General features: G+C 36.1%; 1 protein-coding gene across 4 annotated transcripts in view; it reads right to left on the reverse strand.

The window, feature by feature from the left end:
• The window catches only part of fcho2 (FCH and mu domain containing endocytic adaptor 2), a 204,209-nt gene that overhangs the window by 92,802 nt on the left and 86,648 nt on the right, over positions 1 to 24,759 (reverse strand). For all 4 annotated transcript variants that reach the window (XM_073048321.1, XM_073048322.1, XM_073048323.1 and 1 more), the window contains exons 7-13: positions 24,630 to 24,728; positions 21,874 to 21,970; positions 13,113 to 13,157; positions 9,209 to 9,281; positions 7,821 to 7,845; positions 5,998 to 6,057; positions 1,715 to 1,882 (exon numbers count right to left, since the gene is read on the reverse strand). In XM_073048321.1, the coding sequence (XP_072904422.1) occupies positions 1,715 to 1,882; positions 5,998 to 6,057; positions 7,821 to 7,845; positions 9,209 to 9,281; positions 13,113 to 13,157; positions 21,874 to 21,970; positions 24,630 to 24,728 (567 nt within the window). The remainder of the gene's footprint in view (positions 1 to 1,714; positions 1,883 to 5,997; positions 6,058 to 7,820; positions 7,846 to 9,208; positions 9,282 to 13,112; positions 13,158 to 21,873; positions 21,971 to 24,629; positions 24,729 to 24,759) is intronic.

The following is a 24,759-nucleotide window of genomic DNA, read 5'->3' on the forward strand; positions in this document are numbered from 1 at the left end:
AGAGTTAAGAAAATAAAGGCAAGAAATGAATCACAATGGTCGAAAGATTTTAACAATATATTTTTGTTATCCACTTAATTAAGGATCTAAGTCTCAAAATAAGAACAAATATGAGAAGTAACATCTTCACCAAGAGAAAATTAACCTTTGGAATTCACTATCCAACAGGGTTGCAGAGGCACAGTCACTATCATTCAAGTCAGATTGATTTCTTTTCATATATTAAAGAAATATGTGGTTAGTGCAAGAAAGTACTGTTGAGGGAAAATATAGAAGTGATCTTATTGAATAGCAGAACAGGCATAAGGAGCCAATCTACTTCCATTTCTATTTCTTATGCCCTTATGATTATTCCATTAGTCTTCAGAATATACTGACCAAATACACGTTAAATTCAGGCTAAATATTAAGCATGCCAGGGTTAACTTAAACATCTGATATAAATAAAAGTCATTTTGACTATTAGCAAGTATTTCTACAGGTATATTAATTCTTCTGCAGCTTCACTTTTCATTCTTCATCAACATTTCCCCTCATCATTACAAAATTCATTGAGCTGATTAGTAGAAAGTGCATAATTGTAACCTAAAACTAACACTAACAACTGATTTATTCGAAGAACCATAAGGAATTGATCATCTCCAGTTAAGGAGAATAAGACTTTTTTAGTATTTAACATAATTGTGTAATCTCTACTCCCTTAAACTTGACCAGTTTGAAAATGCAGAGACAAGTGACATCGATAGAAACCGACCCCTAAAATTCATGAAACACAAATAACTATCCAAACTGATGCTATAACAATTTTTGTTTCAGATATACCAGAATCACTAATGGTTTGAAAGGTACAAGTTGACATTCAGTTATAATGGATGACAAAGAACCTAATTTAAGCTAATTCAAAATATCAAATCAGATAGTTAAAACAAAAACTGAAATATGGCACAGGATATTTTAATGCATTTTAGGGTAGAACTTATTGTCTGTCTCGATTTGCCCTTGAAGAAATGGGCTGAGTTCACAAACTGCAGAAGTTCATAACCAAGCAGTTTGTTTGGCTATTTTAGGGGACATTTAAAAATTAAACTATTTCATATTGGACGCTAATTAGTAATGATAAATTAAAAAACTGCAGACAAGCATCGAAAACATACAACATTTATTTGATGCAAGTTGACTCCAAGTTCCATATTTACCTTTAAATCATGTTTCACTTCTAACAATATCTCTTCTGAGCAACACAAGCAGATCTTGGATGCTTTTATTATTATCACTAACTTTGGTTATTGATTGTGTAAACAAGGTTACAAAACTACACTATAAATGGTGAATGAATGTAGATTAGCTTAATTTGTCACATGTCCATCTAACCATACAGTGAAATGCTTTGTTTGTGTCACATCAAATCAGCCAGGATTGTGCTGGGCAGCCCACAAGTGTCACAAAGCTTTCGGTGCCAACGCAGCATACCCACAACTCACTAACCCTAACGGTATGTCTTTGGAATGTCTGAGAAAACTGGAGCCCCCAGAGAAAACTCAGATAGTTATGGGGAGAATGTACAAATTCCTTACAGGGCGCAGCAGGAATTGAACCCCAATTATTTATTGCTGACGCTGTAAAGAGATCCACTAACCACTGTGGCATCTGCAAAATCCAGTAAGTAATTTTTAATGTTAGTTAAAATATTAATATTTAAACATAAAATACTTACAGATGGGGAAGGAGAAAGTGTAATATTCCCAATGGAAGCTTTCAGTTCTTCTAATGTGTGGTTTGCATCATTGTTTGGTTGCATGGGCTTAATTTGGACATGGAACTTTTTGGGTTCCTCATCATCAGAGCCCGAATCACTTGATGAATAAAAATTATTTTCTTTGGCATGTTTGCATCAGTTAAGGGAACAAGAAGTTGTTCAAATTTATAACTCTACAGAGATTGTAGCCCTAAACAACAACTTCTAACTGTTCTGAGGACAAAATGATCAAGTTCCAATGACAGAGCTGTACCATTTACTACTTTACTATTATGCAACAAACTGTTGTGGAAAAGAGTATTAGCATCACTTCTTAATAAATGTGCTAGCTACTTCACTCTTAAAAACACAAAATGCTTTCAAAGGACTAATAACCTTTTAGTTGATATAAAAATCAAGTGACTAGAAATCTTCTAGGATATGAAATAGCAGAGCAGGAGAAATATTGCAAATTGTGAGAGCTTGCTGAGATCAGTGAGATGCTTGGCAACTACATTTGCAATGATTCTTTGCATCATCTGCAACCCTCTCAAAAGCTGAAATCTCAACTATATATATCGGGCAAGGCAAAAGTTACCTAAACACCATAATCCACAAAGTAGTCATGCATCTTTGGTCAGCAAACAGGTAGCCTAGATTTGGGCAGTGGCCAGGATGTGACCATAAGCCAGGCAAGTTTGGAGACACATTATACATTGATACAAGAACATTGACCTTTGACCTAACTCAGTTAAAATATGTCATTCTATAAATGTGATCGAAGACCGTAGGGTGGATGGCAAATCTGAAAAGGGCTAGGATACAGAAATAATACAAATAAAATGCTGGAGAACTCAGCAGATCAGGCAGCATCTATGGAGAAGAATAAAGAGTTGATGTTTCGGGCCAAGACCATTCATCCAGGTAGTGTACAGGATACTGGGACGAGCTGTCACAATTTATGTCAATGGCATGGATGCTAGAAAAGAATGAAACACATCCATGTTTCTTAATAAAACAAAACTAGGTAGGAAAATGAACTAATAGAAGATGTCTCCTTAAGAATTGAGGCAGGTGAAACAGGTGGGGAAAGTGGTGCAAAATGAAGAATAAGGATATACACTTCTCATGAGAAGAATAGAAAAACAACTTTAAAACTGCAATAACTGGCAAATGCTGGTACAGAGAAGAGTTTTAGTGTTCCAACTTAAGAAATTAGGAAAACAGGCATGTGGAAACACAAAATAGTTAGGAATGTGTGAGTCTGCTGAGACCCATGAGTTGCCTTTTAATACAAGGGGGCTGGAAAATACTTAACTCTGCAAAAGTCTTGGGCACATATATGCAACTTAGGTACCAAAGTGTTTTGCAGGGTACTGCAGTAATTTTTTATGTATTGCACTGAACTGCTGCAAAAAAAAACACAACGAATTTCATGACACAGTGAGTGATGATAAATCTGATTCTGATAAGTGTTTCTAGAGTGGACTAAGAGTGGGAAGGGGACAGGGAGAGGGGAATCATAATTGGGAAAAAGGGAAGAGAGAGGGGAGGGAGCAGCAAGCACCATTGAGACATTCTGCAATGAGCAATTGTTTGGAATCAAATGACCTTGCCTGATGTCCCAGGGATGGGTGTGCCTGCACCCAAGCCATCCACCCATACCCCTGGCACTCCCTCTTTGCCACCTGTTGCACAGCCCTCCCGCAGTGCTCCAATCTCTACATTCCCAATATACTTCGCTCCTGCCAGATTTACAAACTCATTCTCTGCTCCATGTTGAGAAATAAAGTACTGTGCAATAGTCTTAGGCGCCCTAGCTATATACATGTGCTGAAGACTTTTTGCACAGTACTGTAAAAGAAATTAAACTGTGCATGACTTTGGTGAAACCTCAGAATGAGTACTTTGTGCAGTTTTGAGCTCTGTATCTCATGAGGGATACATTTACCTTGGAAACAAGACAGCATGAGACAATTATCCTATATTAGGTTTGGACTATGTGGTGGTATCCGTCGGTCTCAAGAGACCATGGATCTACGCCTGGGGTTCCTGGGTAGGGTTGTATGGGAGGCCGGCAGTTGCCCAAGCTGCAGGCCTTCCCCTCTCCACGCCACCGATGTTGTCCAAGGGAAGGGCACTAGGACCCATGCAGCTTGGCACCGGTGACGTCGCAGAGCAATGTGTTGTTAAGTGCCTTGCTCAAGGACACAAACACGCTGCCTCAGCTGAGGCTCGAACCAGTGACCTTCAGGTTACTAGTCTGATGCCTTGCCCACTAGGCCACGCGCCAACACATTATAGTTTGGACTATAATCCCTGGAATTTAAAAGAATGGGAGGTGATGAGGTATACGAGATAGAGGGACTGATAGGACAGATGCCAAGTTATTGTTTCCCATAGTGGGAAGGCATAGAAATCCAATAGATAGTTCAGCATAAAGTGTTGAACTGAGATATGCGAGGAACTGGGACATTGGACTATTGCTTATTAACTACAAGTCCACTTTCAAAATTATAATTTCAAGCAAACATATCACAAAACTCCTCCCTCTGCAACTGGATCTTCGACTTCTTGACCAGTGGACCACAATTAGTTAGGATAGGCAGCAATATCTCCACCACAATTATTCTCAACACTGACATCCCATAAGACTGTTCCCTCAGCCCCCTACTCTACACTCTGTACATTGTGTTCCTGCTCCAAGTTTGTGGACGATACCATCAAAGTGGGCCATGTCACAAATAAGGATGTGACGGAGAACAGGAAGGAGATAGAGAGCTTAGTAACACAGTGTCATGACAACAATCTTTCCCTCAATGTCGTCAAAAATAAAAGAGCTGGTTGTTAGCTTCAGGAAGGGAGGTGGGCAGTGGACATGGTCCTGTTTTCATTAAAGATGTTGAAATTAAGGGCTTCAGATTCTTAAGAGTGAACACCACCAGTAGCCTATCCAGATCCAACTACACAGATGCCACAACCAAGAAATCTCACCAAAGCCTCCACTTCCTTAGGAGGTTGAAGAAATTTGGCATGTTCCCATCAATCTGTATCAATTTTTATTGATGCCCCATAGAAAGCATCCTTTGTGGATCCATCAAAGCATTGGTATAGCAACTGATCTGCCTGTGACTGCAAGAGACCGCAGATCGCTGTGGACATAGCTCAGCACATCAAAAAAATCAGCCTCCCCTCCGTGGCCTCTGTCTATATTTCTTGCTGTCTCAGTAAAGTAGCTGATATAATCAAGGATGCCACACAACCCTGACATTCTCTCTTCTCCTTGCTCACTTCAAGCAGAAGATGCAAAGGCCTGAAAGCATGCACCACCATATTTAAGATCAGCTTCTACACTGCAGTTATAAGTCTATTGAATGGTTCCATATGACAATAAGATAGACTCTTGAACCCACAATCTATCTTGTTATGATCTTGCACCTTATTGTCTGTCTGCACTCTGTATTCTGTTATTGATTTACTATCACGATGCACTGTGTAATGAATTAATCAGTTTGAACAGTATGAAGATAAGCTTTAGACTGTATCACAGTGCATGTAACAATAATAAACCAATTCCAATTCTTTACAATTCTCCTCTTCAGATTCTTGTGATTGCTCATTTACTGAGTACATTCAAGCCTGACAATGAAAAGTTTCTGGTTAATAATGAACTTAAGAGATATGGGATTCGAGTGGGAAAGTAAACAAGGTGTAGGTCTGTGCTGCTAATATTTTATTCAGTTCTAGATACCACACTTAAGGAAAGAAGTCACTGCCTTAGAGGTGTCATTCTCACAAGTGAAAACAAAGTCAGTTTACTCTTCCGTATCAAAAGTAGCTGGGGGAGGTTTAGATGGAAGTGTTCAAAATGAAGCAAGAAACTGCTAGAATATAAAAAAAATTTATTCTATGGCAGGACTAACCAGAGAATACTGCTTTTAGATATTAATAGTAAGTGAACTTCAGGAGACACTGCGAGGAGGGGAGAGAAAAGTTTGAAACAGTACATTGTTATTATTTAGAAAGCGTTACTTGAATGAATGGGGAAAAGAAATTAAAAATTAGTTGTTTAAATATCAAATTTGGAGAATTCTATTTCATGAAAAAAGATTTTTTCACAGCTGTATATATCAATTAGAAATCAACATTTCTGCACTTTATTCTGAATAGTAGTTTGTTGACTAACATGTACAAACTATTACAGTGAACCTCATTAACTGCCCAACAATAATTTTCAACATTAGTAAGTTCAGGTTAAGGATATTAGTTTGATTCACTTCTGGCTTGATGCAGTAACCCTCCTCATCCACCTCTGGCATATTCTGTTGAAGAAAGAGAAAAATATAATGGTTAACCATAATGGGAATCATCTTTTTCAATTGGATCTCTGCCACTTACTATCAGACCATTAAAATCGTGCATAAAAATACAAAATATCTACCAGCAAACACTATTTTTGTGGAGGGCTGAGCATACTTATTCTACAGAAACTGTCTTTTCATTAAATAAATGTTACTGAATTGCCTAGCACAGAGAGCAAGTCCTTTGGCCTAGTGTCTATGCTGACCGAAGTCCTGAGCTTATCCCATTTGCCTGTTTCGACCCACGTCTAATTCTTTCCTATCCATGTACCTGTATAAATGTCTTTCAGAGTATAGTCTGCAGTGCAGTTTTCTGCTGGGAAGTTGGTTTTGATGAGAGAATGACACTGACAATCAGTGAGGCTGTCAAAAGTGTTGTTTTTAATGAATATTTGTCAATGTCAGGAGAACACTCACTAGCCCTCCTTGAGGGGTCAGTGATGGAAAGGGTAATAGTTTCATGTATATATGTACTAAGATGGCATGTCATTTATTCTACTTCAATAGCAGTTTCTATAGAGACGTGGTAGAGAGCCTTCTGACTGGTTGCATCACTACCAGTTATGGAGGCTCCAACGCACAGGATCAAGAGGCTAGAGTGGGTTGTAAACTCAACCAGCTCCATCACAGGCACAACTCTCCTCACCAACAAGGACATCTCCAAGAAGGCAGTTTCCATCATAAGTGGTCCTCACCAGGTGTGACATGCCCTTTTCTTATTACCAAGATACGGTGGGAGGTACAAGAGTCTGAAGACCCACACTCAGTGTTTTAGGAATAAGCTTCTTCCCCTCTCTCCATCATCTTCAGCCCCAAGCCCAGCTGCAAAAGGAAGAGGGTTGGGCATGGAGTTAGCAACACCACCCCGTAAAAACCCAGAGCTACAGAAATGCCAACAGGAGTCCCAAAGACCTCATCCCTAGGAAAAGAAGGATCTTTGCCTAGAAGACACCAAGAAGATGGGCTACAACTTGAAACAGTGGCTCATGACAGAGGACTCTGGCAAGCTGCTGTCCATGGTCTACACCCCAGTAGAGGTGATAGTAAGCAAGTTCTTCCCAATACCATAGACTTCTGAATAATCCATGAACACTGCCTCATTATTCCTCTTTTGTATTATTTATCTATTTTAGTAACAGAGACATTTACAGGTCTTGCACCATGTGGCTATAAAACAATAAATTTCACAACGTATGTCAGTAATGATAAACCCAATTCGGACTAAAAACAGACACACTTAAAAGCATTTTACTTAATTAAATCAGATAAATACTTTCTCCAAATTTCTCTCATTCATTTCAATGGGCTATTTACGATCTTATAGTTAACCCTATAGTTCCAAATAATTAAAGTTCTAATATCTTTAATTTGAAGCACTAGGAGAAATCAACTATTCATTTCCTGTAACTTCCATTGTCAAGAGGATCCAGCAAAGTTACAGAGTGAACTCTATTTTTAAGGATTTTTCATAATTTCTTTCTGTGGTCTTTACAAAGCCAGAAAGCAAACTGAACTATTTTCACATCTATATATGTATTTGCCTCTAGTGAAAAATTTAGCCACATTTGGTCAATCATCAAAATTCTACTGCTCTATTTTAACTATGGTAATCTGCAAACATATATTTGTAGCATGTGTTCAAAATTGATCAATTTACTAAATATAGTATTTGCTGTCATGGTCCTATGGCCCTTGAGATTTCTACTTTTGCTTAGTCTACTTACAACTGAATCAGCATCTGGAGATTCCCTGTCAGAGAAATAAAACAGAGTGAAATTACAGTTACTGTATATATTTTAATCATGAATATGCAAAATAAAAACTAATATTTTCAGAAGTTACATTTATTCTTGAGACCTTTATTTTTAATATACAATACCGTATTTAACAAATTAATTCATATTTGAGCTCTTGATGTCATAACTACCTCACAACCCGGAGATGTAAATGGGGTTATGCTAGCACTTTGTAGAGGGGCTGTGTGATGCATCTAACTATCTCAGCTTAGTACATCAATATTCTAATCATTTCTGGCTACAGATAGAAAGGAATAGAATAAAATCTAGAGAGGCTGTAGTAGTTACTTCACACTGAGAAAAAAATATTAAACAAATAACCTCAGCCTTTATTGACCAGGAAAAATTTGAATTTTAATGAAGAGTGAGTTATAGTCTAGATATTCAGCTAAATAACTGAGATTGCATAAATTTGTAAATCAACTGTTCTTAAAATGAAGGGTAATTATTGCATTAGATTAACTTTTTGATATTCCTGTTAAATAGTTGACAGTTTTTTTTTATATGTTAGATAGACATGTCACAAATAGTAGAGGTAAATGTACCATGAAAGGGCAGCGAAATACATGTTGCAAATGACAGCTCCTCAAGCAACATAATTTGTATCATGGCTAATTTTCTGATGAAAGGTCATCATATGATGACTTGCTGAGTATTTCTTGTATTTCTTGTTTTTATTTCAGAAGATTCAACATCTGCAATTTATTTTGGTTTTGAATGCCTTCCTGAGTTTGTAAATGGCTTTGGTGTGATTACATTTGGAAGACTATGTGAAAATATGATCTCCATATTGGCTTTGGAGTTAATCCAGTATAAAATCATAAGATCAATTTCTGGGATGGTGGATGATGAAGTTGTCCTTGAAAGAACACCTGACTAAGCTTTATCCTTAATGGAACATAGAAGAATAAGAGAGGATTTCACTGCATGATATAGATTCTGAAAAAGATTGACAGAGTAGACAAGAACCTCTTTTCCATCAGAGGCAGTCTGGAACTAGGGAGCAATGATTCAAAATTAAAATCAAACTTTAAAGACAACAATGAGGAGATACTCCTTTTCTTTACAGAGTTATTTGTAAACTTTTGAAATTATCTAAATTGGAGGGCTATGGATGTTCTTTAGTTAGATATGTTCAAGACTTTTGGAAACAGATATGAAAATTGGGTAGGAAAGCGAATAAGGTAGAGGTTCAGCCATGAACTTATCAAATAACAGCAGGTTCAATGGGCCATATGGCACATTCCTCTTCCATTTTCCTATGCTTATATGCTACAATAAACTGCTGTACGCAAACCATTAAAACATGAACTCACACTGAATCTGTATCTTTGTCTCTTTTCATTCGTCCAGGTATTCCAAAAGTTTTCTTTCTAGTCTTCTTGACCCCTGCATTTCAAACAACATTCAACAAATTCAATCCAGCAACAAAAAAAAATTTGATTAGTTGTACAAGGCCTTGGTGAGACCACACCTAGAATATTGTGTGCAGTTTTGGTCCCCTAATCTGAGGAAAAACATTCTTGCCATAGAGGGAGTACAGAGAAGGTTCACCAGATTGATTCCTGGGATGGCAGGACTTTCATATGAAGAAAGACCGGATCGACTAGGCTTATACTCACTGGAATTTAGAAGATTGAGGGGGGATCTTATTGAAACGTATAAAATTCTAAAGGGATTGGACAGGCTAGATGCAGGAAGATTGTTCCCGATGTTGGGGAAGTCCAGAACGAGGGGTCACAGTTTAAGGATGAAGGGGAAGCCTTTTAGGACCGAGATGAGGAAAAACTTCTTCACACAGAGAGTGGTAAATCTGTGGAATTCTCTGCCACAGGAAACAGTTGAGGCCAGTTCATTGGCTATATTTAGGAGGGAGTTAGATATGGCCCTTGTGGCTAAAGGGATCAGGGGGTATGGAGAGAAAGCAGGTACAGGGTTCTGAGTTGATCAGCCATGATCATACTGAATGGCGATGCAGGCTCAAAGGGCTGAATGGCCTACTCCTGCACCTATTTTCTATGTTCCTATGATTCGGTGCAGGTACATGTCAAAGGAATAGTTTGGCATGGACTAGATGGGCCAAAGGGCATGTTTCTGTGCAGTAATGTACTATGACTCTAATTGGTCTGCTCAGAACCAAACTATCCAAGAGATGATGCTAAATGAGTACTTAAGATGTTCTTTCCAAAGGGGAGTGGAATAATTTATTTTAAAATAGTTCTCCATGTCTCTCAAGATGGATGATAAGAGCCCTCCATCCCCTTTGTAGTTTTCTTCATTTTCCGTGGATGCCGAAGGAGTAAAATGGGAGAGTACTTGTGAGAAACGGTGGAGAGGGGAAGAAAGAAATGGGTAGGGAAGAAAAGGGAGAGGCAATTGCAGAATGGAAAACATCTCAAGTTCAAGTTTAAGTTTATTGTCATTCAACTGTACATGTGCATACTGCTGTTACGTACCCATGACACGTGACAGTGGTACCCTTGTCACGTGACTGGGGTTGAAGTTATACTGGACTTGAGGTAATGGTCTTTGGTGGTGGAGTGATGTCATTTTCCCGCCAGTAGAGGTCATGTGACAGGTTTTTTTTTAGGGTATAAAAGGAAGACCCACCCTGTCAGGTGGGGCAGTTCGTGGCTAGATTTGCCAAGATGACTACATGTCCCTGCGTGATTTAATGTGATGAAGCAGTTTAGTTGAAAAATGAAGTTTTATATAATGCCTAAAGTTTAAAAGTTCATTGCCAGCGGGTTCTTTGCTGGTGGAGAGTGAAGATAAGAATTTGGAAGATAAAGATCGAGGAGAATCGATTTTCGAGGTGGATTGGCTTCGACCTTATTTGATCCTCATTCGGAAGGATTTCGTTGACTGTTCTCGTGTTAATCTCCGCTGGGATAGCGGGAGATTGAGAATAGTGTGGAAGAAAGGTCAGTACCTTTAAGCCATTATATTTGTAATTAGTTTTGCTACAACAAGTGTATGGGACATTGGAAAAAAAGTTGAATTTCCCCATGGGGATGAATAAAGTATCTATCTATCTATCTATCTATCTATCATAAAATTCTTCGTGGGAAAGTTCGACGCCGGGGGAATCGAAGGACAACGACGTGGAAGAGAATTTAAATCGCTTTAAAAAGTCTCTCCTTTTAAAAGGACTGTGAGCTTTTGAACTTTCGGCATACCGCTTTAAAGAACTGTTTTTTTCAATACCGCTTTAAGAACTGTTTGAATTGCAACGCTATTAAGAACTGTGAGTCTGCCGCACAGCAGCTGAATTCCGGTTGAGCTAATGTTTGTTTACTTTTGGGGGGTTGGTTTTCAGTGTTTAATAAAAGTGTTATTTGTTATGAAAACCCTTGCCTAACTCATATATATTTATTGTTGCCTGAATACGTAACACTGCCAAATGAGACAATGTACTTCTGGACCAATATGTACACATAACACATAAACTACTATTACCACAAATAAATTAACAAATAATAAGATGCACATATGATACAAGTTAAAAAGTAAACAGTATTACATCACTGGTGCTTCACACGTGATGAAATCTGGATGGTGGTAGGGAGTTCAGTAGTCTTACGGCCTGGAAGAAGAAGAAGTTATTTCCCATCCTAACAGTTCTTGTCCTAATGCTACAGTATCTCCTGCCTGATGATAAGGAGTTCAAGAGATCATTGGACGGATGGGAGGAGCCATGTATGTACAATCAGGAGTGATCAGACTGCATTTTCCTAAAAGTCCACAGTCATCTCTTTGGTCTTGTCCACATTGAATCTCAAGTTGTTGTGCTTGCACCATTCTACCAGCCACTCTACCTCCTCTCTGAATGCCATCTTGTCTTCATTGTAGATGAGGCCAATCGCTGTTGGGTCATCAGCAAACTTGATGATTCGGTTTTAAACTGGATTTGGCAAAACAGTCATGCATCAGCAGCGGGCTGAGCACGCAACCCTGCCAGTGTTCAGCATGATGGAGTTATAGATGTCCTCCCAACACAGACTAACTGTGGTCCTTCTGTCAAGAACTCTGGGATCCAGTTACAGAGAGAGGTGTTGAGACCCAACAAGGACAGTTTACCCACCAGCTTCTCAGGTATGATCACACTGAATGTCGAACTGAAGTCAATAAACAGCATTGTGGCATAAGAGGCACCATTTTCCAACAGTGCAGAGGCTATGGTATCATCAGTGCAAGGTGGAGAAGGAAAAGAAAAAAAATGTTTCTCTACCCTTGTCCTATTTTCCTCTTAGCATTACAGTCAGCTATATTTTGTTGATATGGAAGAACAGACATAAGAAATGAGCTCCTGGTGAGTAAATGTAAAATGAGGCATTTTAATATATTGTGCTTGGAGTACAGAGAAAAAAAACTGATGACAGAAAGAAATCTCTATTAAGGCAAGTGCAAATTAAATCTTATTATGATGCTGTGTGAAGTCATCTCTGGCTTTGTGTAGAGCAAGAAAGATTATCACTGTCAGGAATTTGAAAGAATAACTTTATGAACATCTAATTCCATGACTCATCAAGATCAAGAGCATATGTGTGACAAGGGATTAAAAAGAGCAACCATGATATTTGCAGATTTAACTGCATTATTAAACAAAAATAGAAACAAATAATTTCAGTGGTCCAAGGAAGATGCTTTGTCTTTGGGAGAAGTGGGGAGAAAAAGACAGGAGGGCGTAGAGAGCAGAAGAGAGGTGGATAAAGAGAGGAAAAGCAGAGTAGAGAGACAAATAGGGAAAATAGCAGGGTAAGTATAGTTATAGCAAAGAAAGATGTGAGGGCAGAGTGGGTAAAGGTCATGAAGAGAGGGGGAGCATGGAAGTAGAAGACACAGAAAGAGGGGAAGGTAGGAGTGGAACAGACAGAAAGAAGAGGGAGAGAGCTGAAGTTGTGAGACGGCGATATATCAGAGTATAAAGAACAGATCAGATGGGAAAAGCAAAGAATGAAAAAGCAGAATGCTATGCAATGGGAAGAGGAAAGCAGTGATGGGAAGGAGAAATATGATAAAGGGATAAAAGAATCCGAATTGTGAGTAGCATTAAGAAAGAATCCATTATTTAATATGTGAGCATTGTAAGGCACTATGTAATGTTATTGAAAACTTTCCTTATTAGCATGCAATATTAACATATTAAAATAATGTATTAATTTCCAATCACATTAAGCAAAGTGACATCTTAGTATTTAATAAAAGCACAACATTTACCTTCTAAAGCATTGGATATGTTACATTCTTCAAATTCAACAGAACCTGAAACAAGAACATGAAAGCACTGTTCAAATCAAATTTCCTTCAGAATTCACTAGAACTTTGTAAATAGACAATTCAGCAGTCAAAATTACTCTTAGCTTTTTGCTTTAAATGGAAAGGTGTTTAACGTTTGACTATTTTATTTCACATGTATTTAAAACATTTTCAATATGAATCAGATAATGTTTTTATTTAAAACTCCTCTACTTTGCTTCAAGGGTTTATTCAGTTCTAGGCACTAGAAATAAATAACGTGAGCAAGATCATCTCCACCCTCTATACTTCTTCAGAAAGAAATAAGACTGTGGCAAATTTGTTTCCTGCTCCAAACACCAAACAGCATTCCAATAGGAAGAGTACACAGACGCAACAGTCCTTTAAGTTTTTTGTATTTATTTTCCTCAGATCAGTGCATCATGGGCAGCAGAAGCCTAAACAACGTAAGAGCTCTTTATTTTAAGACATCCCTAAACTGACTGGCTCTTATTTTCAACTTCAAAAGAGATTACTTCCCATGACATGTTTTTACCAATGTCATATATTGACAATTGATTTCTTTCTCATTTAACAGAACTAAACAACTATTAGTAAGTTAAGTAAATCATCATAAAGTTGGATTGGAGAGAATAATTCAATGAAAAATTTAACAAAAAAGTTGACAAAACAACTAAAGATATAAAGAACAATCTAGAACGAAAAGAAAAAGCATATAAAATGCACAATTTACCTCCAATCCAGCAACCAGAGTGGAGAGATTGATAACAAAAGAAAAAAAAGATGTTGCATTTGATAGGAGGTATAAAAGGATATAGAAAGAGAAATTTGAAAAGGATATTAAATCTACAATAAACACTTTTTACAATGTTATTAGAGCAAAGAACATAATTATATTAATTCCTTGAAAGCTAATAACTGAATTTCAAAATGAAAATAAGAAATATCTTAATAATAATGAATAATTAATAGTATTGCAAGAAGAGGAAGAGTGTAGCATGCTAACAATGCACCCAAAATATTAAATAAGGGATGGAGTCTCACCAAAATTCACAAATTTAAAATACTATAAAGATGAAAAATACATAACACCAAAGTGACAGACCACAATTAGATAATTTCTATCTCACGCAATAATGGATTAATGAAATAACACTGTGGAAACACTAAAAATATTCTTCCAATTTTCTCTCAGTTTATTAACTTGATTGGAAAATTGCAAATGCCATTCCACTATTTAAAAAAAATCCAAAGATAACTAGATAAGCATAGAAGTTAGAAATCTGTTTTGGGACTACAAAAATTGCCATTTATTATGCCTTGAGGTAATGAGTAAGAGAACCTCTTTACTAAATGCGAGGATGGATTATGCTACACGAATTCTGTTGTACAAAACCCTAGTTAGAGTAAATCTGGAGTAATAAGCAGTTCTGAACACACCTTACAAAGGATACAGATATATAGATTCCGAAGGATAAATTAAGAGGAGAAACTACACAAATTCAGAATAGATTTAATTGAATCTTCAAGACATCAAGAAAAACTGTTAGGGTAGGCAACATAAACAACTTTCATCTGGAGTCCAGAATCAAAAGGCATGATTTAAAAAATTACTTCTAAGATTTTCAAGAGTGAGTTAGGAAATATTTCTTCACACAAAAGGTGGCATCTACATTTGTTAATTAACACTTGGTCAGTTGAATCTGAGACAGAGAGATTCTTGTAAACCAATGGAGATATATGCAGATTGGTCACAAATCAGCAATCATCTCTTTAACTAGTGGCATAGGGTTGAAGGATTTGAGCAAATATTTCTAAGTTTCCAGTCAACAGTACCAGGCCTGTATGACCACATATTTACAGGATAATTATTTCAAACGACTAACAAATTTCGGAGCTTAGATCTAGGTTAGAAAATTTATTTTTCCAAAATAAGAATCATTATAATATACAGGCAGTCCCCGGGTTACGAACAAGATCTGTTCCTAAATCTGTCTTTAAGTCGAATTTGTAGGTAAGTCGGAATAGGTACATATGGTTCTTATTTAGTGTCAGTTAGTCAAATCCCCGGAGGCGTTACCCCTAAGCAATAACATTAGCCTATCCTTTGATGCCTTATGCCCTGGTGCACTTTTTTCCTCTTTTGAAATGTAGGTCCATGGCATTTTTTTCCAAAATAAGCCAGTCTTGTCTACATTAAATATTTGGTCTGGCAAATAACCTCCCTCCTCAATAATTTTTTTCAACATTTCAGGAAAATCACTAGCAGCACTTACATCATCACTCACTGCTTCACCATGCACTTTAATATTATGTAAATTTGCCCACACTTTGAAACGATTGAAGCAACCCCTACTCGCAACAAATTCTTCATCACCTTCACTTGTTGCATGTGCAGCTTTTAAATCATTTGAAAGGCTTTGAGCCTTTTCTTGCACTAAAGTAAGGTTAATAGGCATATTATGCTGATTTTGATCGTCTAACCAAATTATCTTTTCTTCTTCAATATTTTATTGATTTCTTACATAAAAGAATACAGAGTACAGTAGGATATATAATATATATATTGATTACAATATATTGGAATCATAAATATAGTCTCATTATCCCCATATCCATATAAATTAAATTTAAACATAATATTGAAAAAAGATAATTTTATTATGCAAAAAAATCTAAACCCACTACCAGAAAAAAAACAGCTGTTTGGTTTAAAAAAAAGAAAAGGAAAAAATCCTTAACATATAGTAAAACATATTATTAGCCACTAAATTATCAATAGCCTTTTCATTTCAATAATTAAACCACTGTGTTGCTTAGTAATAATTGTAGCTTTCATCGGGGCAGGGTCTTTCACATGCTCCATTATTCTCACTTTATCCTTTAAAACTGTTCCAATCGTTGACCGAATGTAGCCTAACACTTTTCTAATGACCAATGGCGTTTCACCTCTTTCCGATCGCTTTATTATTTCCATTTTATTTTCAGTCGTGATCATTTACTGTGATAAATACTATAAGTACTGTGGCAGTTGGAGGTGTCATTTTTGGAGATATAAAACCTATGTCAATTCTTAAAAGTGTACCTTATATAATTATTTTGGAAAAAATTGCAAGGTCATTTACATCAGTGCCATGATCCAACATTTAGACTTCAAACAATGAAATCAAAATAGGTCATTTGTTCATTAGCACATTGCTCTTTACGTGACCTTACTGGGCACAAATTGACCATCAGGTTTCACACAGGACAACAATCCAATATAGGAAGTACTTAATTAGTAGCAGAGAGCTCCAAAACATCATGAAACATGAAAATACTTAATGAATGTAGGTCTCTTCTTTTTTAAAATGTACATTCATAAAATATCAAAATGTGTAGCTACTACAGTTTACAAATAATCAGCTTTTGGAGGAATAAATCTGAAACCAATATACATTGCAAGGATGTAATGCTGAGGCTTTATACGGCATTTGTCAGACTATATTTAGAGTGTAGTGAGCAATTTTTAGGTCCATATCTAATAAAGGATGTGAAATCATTGGAGAGGTGCAGAACAGGAGTACATGAACTATCCCAGAAATGAAAGGGTTAAAGGATGAGGAGTTTTTGATGACTCTGTGCCTGTACTTAATGAAGTTTAGATTTCTCATTGAAGTCTAACAAATATTGGAAGGTCTAAATCAAGTGGACATGCAGAAGATGTTCCCAATAGTCTAGGACCAAAGGACATAGCCTCAGAATTAAAGAACATCCCTTTAGAACAGAGATGAGGAGGAATTTCTTTAGCTAGAGGGTGATGAATCTGTAGAATTCATTGCTACAAATGGCTGTGGAAGGCAAGTTATTGGGTATACTTAAAGCAGAGGTTGATAGGTACTTGATAGATTCTTAATAAGGGTGATGAAGGTTACTGGGAGAAGGCAGGAGAATTGATTGAGAAGGAAAATAAATCAGCCATGATTGAATGGTTGAACCTAATTATGCCCCTATGCTTTATGGTTTTACAGTCTTAAATGATAACACATAACCATCTGTAAGTTACAAGTAAGTTCTCAGTTTTAAAAAGAGTACTTTTTTCAAAATTAATGTACAATAGCAGAATTATTTCACTATACTTAAACTTCTGTAATATCAGCAGCAACATCTTTTACCATTAGATCATACTTTCTAAATCTTGATGGACTTAAACTGGAGTCATTCAACCAAATTAAATACAGTACACAACAAATGGATAGGTTTGTCATCTTAGGGAATTCGTAAGAGTCTCTTTTAATGTAAAATACAATTCTTTCAAAAATTCTGTTTGAGCTAATAGCATACCTAGTAGTTCAATCTGTCCAAATCATGTGGAAAGTTATGCCAAAATTATCTCAAATTCCAACAAGAGTAGCAAAGTAGTAAGAACTAAAGCAAAAAAAAAAGAGCAAAAATGTAATCAAGCAGCCAACCAAGTTTTTGTAACGAGGTATGTTTTTCAATTATGAAATCACGCATGACAGGACAGTTTTTACAATGCACATGCTTTAACTGTTGCCTGAGATGACAAGCCTTTGCGTGCCTGGCTTTGTGCCAGTTGACAACTCAGCGGGATGCAAGCACTCCTCACAGAGCATCACTTCTGAATTGTTTCCGCAGTAAAAAGTTGATTCAACCTCTCTCTGAAAAGCACTGAACCGACTATCATTCTGCTATTTAATCATGGCAAAACATGTTATTTTTTTGACAGCATTAAAGCCAGAGTGCAATTCTTAATGAACAGCATTATAGAAGTGGAATCTGAAATATTTTAGCCTCAACTAATACTGCATCAAAACGAAAGGTAACTGTTGTTATTTCAGTTTTGAGCTTCAACATAAAAGGTCAATTTTTGCATGCTAATTCCAGTGCCTGATGTCTTCCTGTTGTTTCTAACAAACATAAAATTATATCTGTACATATTGTAAGGACAGACCATGATAACTGGAGACCAGGAGGCAAATACATATATTATTAAAGAACATTTTTAAACACTAAATCAAGGCAGGTATTTCAAATATTTATGGTGCTTCGAAGGAAAATAATTTAGAAACTAAGATGTGTAAAATAATGTTATCTGAAACCTATGATCAAAGATGACATTTTATTTAAATACACAGACCCCGCCCATTTCTAACTTTAAGAGAAACAATTCAAGAAGAGAAAGGGCGCCCTACTACACAACCTGCCATATTCACCCAAAAATGACATATTTCACCAAAAGTAGTTAAATTACAAAATATATTTTGAAAGAGAAGCAAATACAATAAATGTGGCAACATACAGATCAACTCTATCTTCATTAACTATCACAATCATTAATGTGAAATTTTATTTTTCAGAGATCTCTAGATTGATATAAATTACTTCTGTAAAACTTTCATATTCACATAAACATTACAAGCCTCCTAAAAGATCTTCATGATTGTTACTATTGCCTACAGTTTCTAAAGCAATTATGTCAGAAAATATTGGTGTTGATCTTGCACCATATTAGTCCGCATGCAGCAACAACAAGCCCATTCATTTCCATGGAGAAGAAGAGTTGTGAAGGACAGGCGCAAGTTTTGAAGTAATTTACATTATTTGGAATTAATTAAATGTATGTAATTGTTAAGATAACTAAACACCTCTAAATTAACAAATATTTTCCAATAATTCCAATAAATACTTGCAACTCTTTTAAAGATTAAACCGTTTTAAAAATTATGAATCACACATACATTCAAGCTCATTTGATAATTTTGACAGCCAGTAGATCTCAGAGAATGGTTTAATTGGGTGTTAGAACTTTCTTCAGGTAGCTTGAGATATTCCTGGTGGCCCAGGATCTAGCTTCAAGAACTCATTCCTAAGCATTAACATTTCAGAGCATCTGTCTTAGGTCCAGCATGTAATTATCATTACAAAAAAGGCATGACAGAGCCTCTACTTTTCTGATAAGTTTGCGTGATTTGGCATGTCATCTAAAACTTGGACAAACTTCTAAGATGCACATTGAAGAGTATACTGACTGGCTGCATCATAACCTGGTTTGGGACCGCCAATGTCCTTGAACGGTGGACACAATCCAGTTCATCACAGGTAAAGCCCTCCTGACCATTTGACATATTTACAAGAGGCGCTGTTGCAGGAAAGCAACGTTCATGATCAAGAACGCCCACTCTTCTCGCTGCTGCCAGCTGGAATGAGTACTGTCCCACATCACCAGGTTCAGGACCAGTTATAACCCTTCAACCATCAGGCTCTTGAAAAAGAGGGGATAACTTCACTCAATCCAATACTTAACTGATTGTACAATCTATCAACTAACTTTTAAGGACTCTTCAACTTGTGTTCTTGAATACATTGCTTATTTATTTAATATTATTCTTTTCTTTTTGTATTTGCAGTTCATTGCCTTTTGCACATTGGTTGTTTGTTCATCTCTGTCATTTGGTTTTTCATTGATTCTACTATTTTATTCTATTTACTGTGAATGCCTGCCAGAAAACAAATCTCACGGTAGTATATGGTAGTAAATGCTGTACTCTGACTACAGCATTTAATTTTGCATTGAAAGTGGTTTGTAAAGTCTACTTTAGAATGTACTATTCCTCATGATTCATTACAAAATTGTCTCTTGAATCAATTGTGCCACATGATGTGATCTGATTAATGGACTGAATCAAACCTACATTCATTCATCATTCAACCAACTATCATTTCCCAATCCTGCAGTTTTCTAATGACTGCACATTTTCTGCTTTGAGCAATCAAAGTCCTTCTTATCTTTTAAGATGATTCTGAAAAAAGGTCAAGATCACATGCATTTAGACCTGTATAAAGAACACACTCAGGAGCACGATAAAATTTGGAAATGCTCTAGAATTGTGAAGCAGAGCAATTGACTAAACCTTCAGTTGATTACAGTAAGGCTTATGATAAATATTTCTGGATCAATCTGGAGGTGTACAAGATAATGAAAGGCATTGATCGCGTGGATAGTCAGAAGCTTTTTCCCAGGGCTGAAATGGCTAGCATGGGAGGGCATAGTTTTAAGGTGCTTGGAAATAGGTGCAGAGGAGACGTCAGGGTTAAATTTTTTTTACGCAGAGAGTGGTGAGTGCATGGAATGGGCTGCCTGCAGCGGTGGTGGAGGCAGAAACGATAGGGTCTTTTAAGAGACTCCTGGATGGATACATGGAGCTTAGAAAAATAGAGGGCTATGGGTATGCCCAGGTAGTTCTAAGGTAAGGACATGTTCGACACAGCTTTGTGGGCTGAAGGGCCTGTACTGTGCTGTAGGTTTTCTATGTTTCTACATTTCTAATTTACTTTTAAGGTACTACCATTGTAAACTTTAAAATGCTTTAACTATTTCATTATATTTGACCTATTTTATCTGAGACATTTAAAATGAGCATAGGTTCAAGTTAGTCTATGAATTGCAAAGGATTCATAAGACAATTGAAATGTTGACTGTTTATTTCCCTCTAGAGATGTAGCCTGACCTGTGAGATCTTCCAGCAATTTGTGTGCTACTTGTGATAGACCAACATTTATCTTCCTTGAGTTATCCTTGAGTACATATTTGTTTGATCATAAAAAATGCATTGTTTTATGAAAATAAAATTACTGTCGGCCATTTTAAAGAATAAATGCCAGCCCTCCTTTGCAAAAACAAATATATGTATTCACATGCACACAGTAGCATAAGCCAGAAAAATGACTGTTCCCATTAATCCTGAAAGTAAGGCAGCAACAGCATTACATTTTTATACAAGGGACATTTCTACATTGCATACAAACTAGCATACATATATTTTTCATTTCTTGGCTAGCTGTTGGGCAATGTTTCTTGAGGCAAAGATTAAAGAATATTTAAGTGCTTTGATGGTAATCACTAAAATCATTACCACCACATTTAAAAGTAGAAGCACTGGACGGAAATTGATAGGCTAGAACAAGGGACATAAGCAATCAACCAGTTATAATTGAAACAAGGAATGGTGGTTCATTAATACTCCAACCACTAAAGCTACAGAAGGGTAATCATTACTGAAAACCATGAGTGAAGTCAATAGATTTTTGGTCATTAAGGGAGTCTTAGAATACAGGTAAGATCAAGCAGGTAAGTGAAGCTGGAGTACATTTATCTAACTGAATTATAATCTCACTGAATTTTACCAAACAAGCTTGGCGGCTTATCAACTTCCTCCTGCGCTTATCCTTTATTGCCAAAATTTATTTTCTTCAGAACAGTAAGTGGCAAATGATCTGAACATCAACCCACTGATTTTTCCACAAATGATCTGCTTATTTTGTGTTTTCTATTTTTATGTCAGAATTCAGGAATCTGGATTATTTCATTTTTAAACAAATAATTATTACTCTGTATTGAAGATGGATTTAGCAAAGAATTTTCATGATACAATATTTCATTAAACTATAAAAACAAAAGCTAATCAGCCCCTACAACTTAGGTAAATAGAGTTCACACACAATGTTTTGAAACAAAATAATCTGAATTTATATTGTCTCAAAGTATCTTGGTGCTTTGTGGAAAACATATTTCTTTGAAATCAAGTCACTATTTCTTTCAAACGTTAAGATGAATGTAATGCCAAAATTCTGAATTTAGAAATGATATGAATATAAATATGTTCGTATTTTCCTCTACTCAACAGAAGAGAACTCAGTACCACACAAAATTGATTCTTACCAGGTCTGTCTTTACCAGTGCCTTTTGTTTCAGCAAACTTCTGTATCAAACTTTCAACTGTAGTATTCTCAATATTCTGTACCAATTCTTCATGTACCTAAAAACAAAAATGTTTATTTTTAAATGATAGATTAAAATATAACTGTAATGAAACTACTTACAGGAGTGAAAGTTGTAGAAAGCCTGTAGTCAATAACATTCAACAGGATTTGAAAGCTAAAAATAGCTACAACAAATAATGAAAATATAAATTTAAAGAACAAAAATAGAAAAAAAAGAAAATGAATGAAAATAGATGGTAGATTTTACAATGATTAAAGATTGATAGGTTAGTCCATTACACTTATGAGAATATATTACTGACGCACTGGGACTAAATACTTATTACTTGCAACTCTTCTCCCGTCTTTACAGAAGCCTGTCGGTAAACTGGTATTAGGGAGGATTCACTATATTTGACAAAATTACCAACTTTCTTGAGAGATTTGTCAATAACATGTTTTTCACAGACATTTTATACAGGCATTAAGATGATTTCCAAGGCCACTTCATGAAATACAGTGGATTCTGGTTAATTGGGACACATCAGGTTCAGTATATTTTCACCTAAATAAGCAGTGACCCATTCAGCCAAAGTTTTATGGAAGTAGTTAAAAACGTATAAAAAAAGATAAACTGAGTAACAAATTATGTATTTAAATGAAAAACAGAACAAATTAGAATACTACTTATATTAATACTTATAATACTATTTGAAAACTACAAATTGGAATAATATCAATACTACTACAATACTATAAAACTGTGTTCCTAATAGTTATCAATGGATGAATTCATCCAGTATACAGCGCTGTGCTCTTTTAACTGTATAATCAGCGGAGACACCTAATGAACTCCTTTCATTGCCTTCCTGCATGAAGTAGAGTGGTAATCCAATAATAAATCCTTGCACTCACTTTCATGGCTGTTGAAAAAGATGTCAGTAGATTTTCTTCAATTGCTTCAAGAATGTGGTTCAACAGTTTTCCGCGGTATGTCTGTAAATTTTTTTATGATTCCCAAATCCATTGGCTACACCAAGGATGTTGTATTAGCAGGCAGAAATTCCTGCTGAATGTTCCTCAAACATTATAAATTAGGGTGTACTGCACAGTTGTCAACAAGCATAAGAATTTTTCTTGATTTCTGCTGTAGCTCTACATCCTAACTCATCAGCCATTTCTTAAAAATTTCAGAAGTCATCCGTACATTCTTTTTAGCACAGTACTCAATTGGTAAACTATCCATTCTTAGCCCCTTAAAACATTGAGCCTAAATGCTTTTTCCAATAACACATTTACACACAAGTGACTATTTAAAAACTGTTCACTCTAAACACAGTGCATAAGTGCATACGACAGACGCTAGTCGGAAAGTGCTCAACAAGTCTCCTGTCCCAATTAAGTATGGACAAATGAACAAAGGAAATTCTGGCTATTTTCTCAATTAGTTTTGCTCTTTAAGAGTTGTCCCAAAAAAGCAGCTGCCCCTATTTACTGATGGCCCAATTAACTGCAATCCACTGTACTTATAAACCAACTAACAGTCTTGAAACCTTGGAAATGTTGAAAGGCAGAAGCATTAGTACTCATTAGACCAATTCTGAAGTGGGGTGACATTGTATAGGTTTGATTTTGGAATCCTACTATTTCTCAGTCTAAAGAGGGAGTGGCAAAAGAATCACTGGAGGCAGTTCAACAACTATTGAGTAAGATAAACATCATTAGATTGTGGGCAGATAAACTACAAATTAACAAAGTAAATCATTCCATATTAATGGTAAAATAGATATAATAGCAAGACATGAAGTGGAAAAAAAGCAAAATAAAATTCAAGTTCATGCACACATATTTAGAAAGTAAAATTGCAGAGCAGCAAATAGAAGAAAATAGGATGTCTGATGCAAAATACTGAATTAAAGTCATAGGATGTCACAATCAAATAGTTCAGTTGTGTTGTCAGAAAATTTCTTGATAAACTCAGAAAACCTTCAAGAAAGGACAATTTCTACAAACAGCACAAGGAAGAGTCACAAAGAGGCTTTGATTTTCTATATTCTGTATAGAAAATGTTATGTTCATCACAACATAAAGGTCAATTGGCTAATAAAGTCTATTACATCTCAGAGAGTAGTCCAAGCCCATTAATTTTCCCTGTTATCTATTCCTCCTAAATTCCCAAAAATTAACTTGTTTCTACCGCCTACCTACATTACAATTTACAGCAGCCAATTTACCAGAAACCCACCCACTATTGAAATGTGGGAAGCAACTGGTAGGCCCAGAAGAAACGTGTGGACATAGAGAGAACACACAAAACCTACACAGTAATCACTGGAGATCGTATTTGAAACTGGATCATTGGATCTGTGATACAGCTCTACTAGCTGCATCACTATGATGCCTTCAACACTTGGGAATCACTGCTTGCCATACATAGCTAATTACACTCTATGGAAATGATTTCATATAGAGATTTATTTTTCCCTAAATCTTTGTTGGGTGAATTCACATATTGCTAGGCAACTATATGTTATACATCAGCAGAATCTGCAAAATGTCTCTTGGCACTATTTATAAATGTGCCTTTGAATAGATGGTGAATCAATGGCCTCAAGTTTCAAATTTTCTTGAGGCTCATGTTACAAGAAGAAACCTGGAAAACTTGACAATATTCTATTTGATATTTTTCATAACTCATTATAGGTAGTAACCTACCTGTCCAATCTGTATGTGAGTTTCTTCTATAGATTGTGTGAAAGAACTCAATATTTCTTTCATATGCTTAAGATGTGCTTCTTCAATTTCCTGAAATTTCTGATGTAAATAAGTACAACATTAAAACTAA

Source organism: Hemitrygon akajei, chromosome 6 (genome assembly GCF_048418815.1).
Source record: "Hemitrygon akajei chromosome 6, sHemAka1.3, whole genome shotgun sequence".
Lineage (NCBI taxonomy): Eukaryota > Metazoa > Chordata > Chondrichthyes > Myliobatiformes > Dasyatidae > Hemitrygon > Hemitrygon akajei.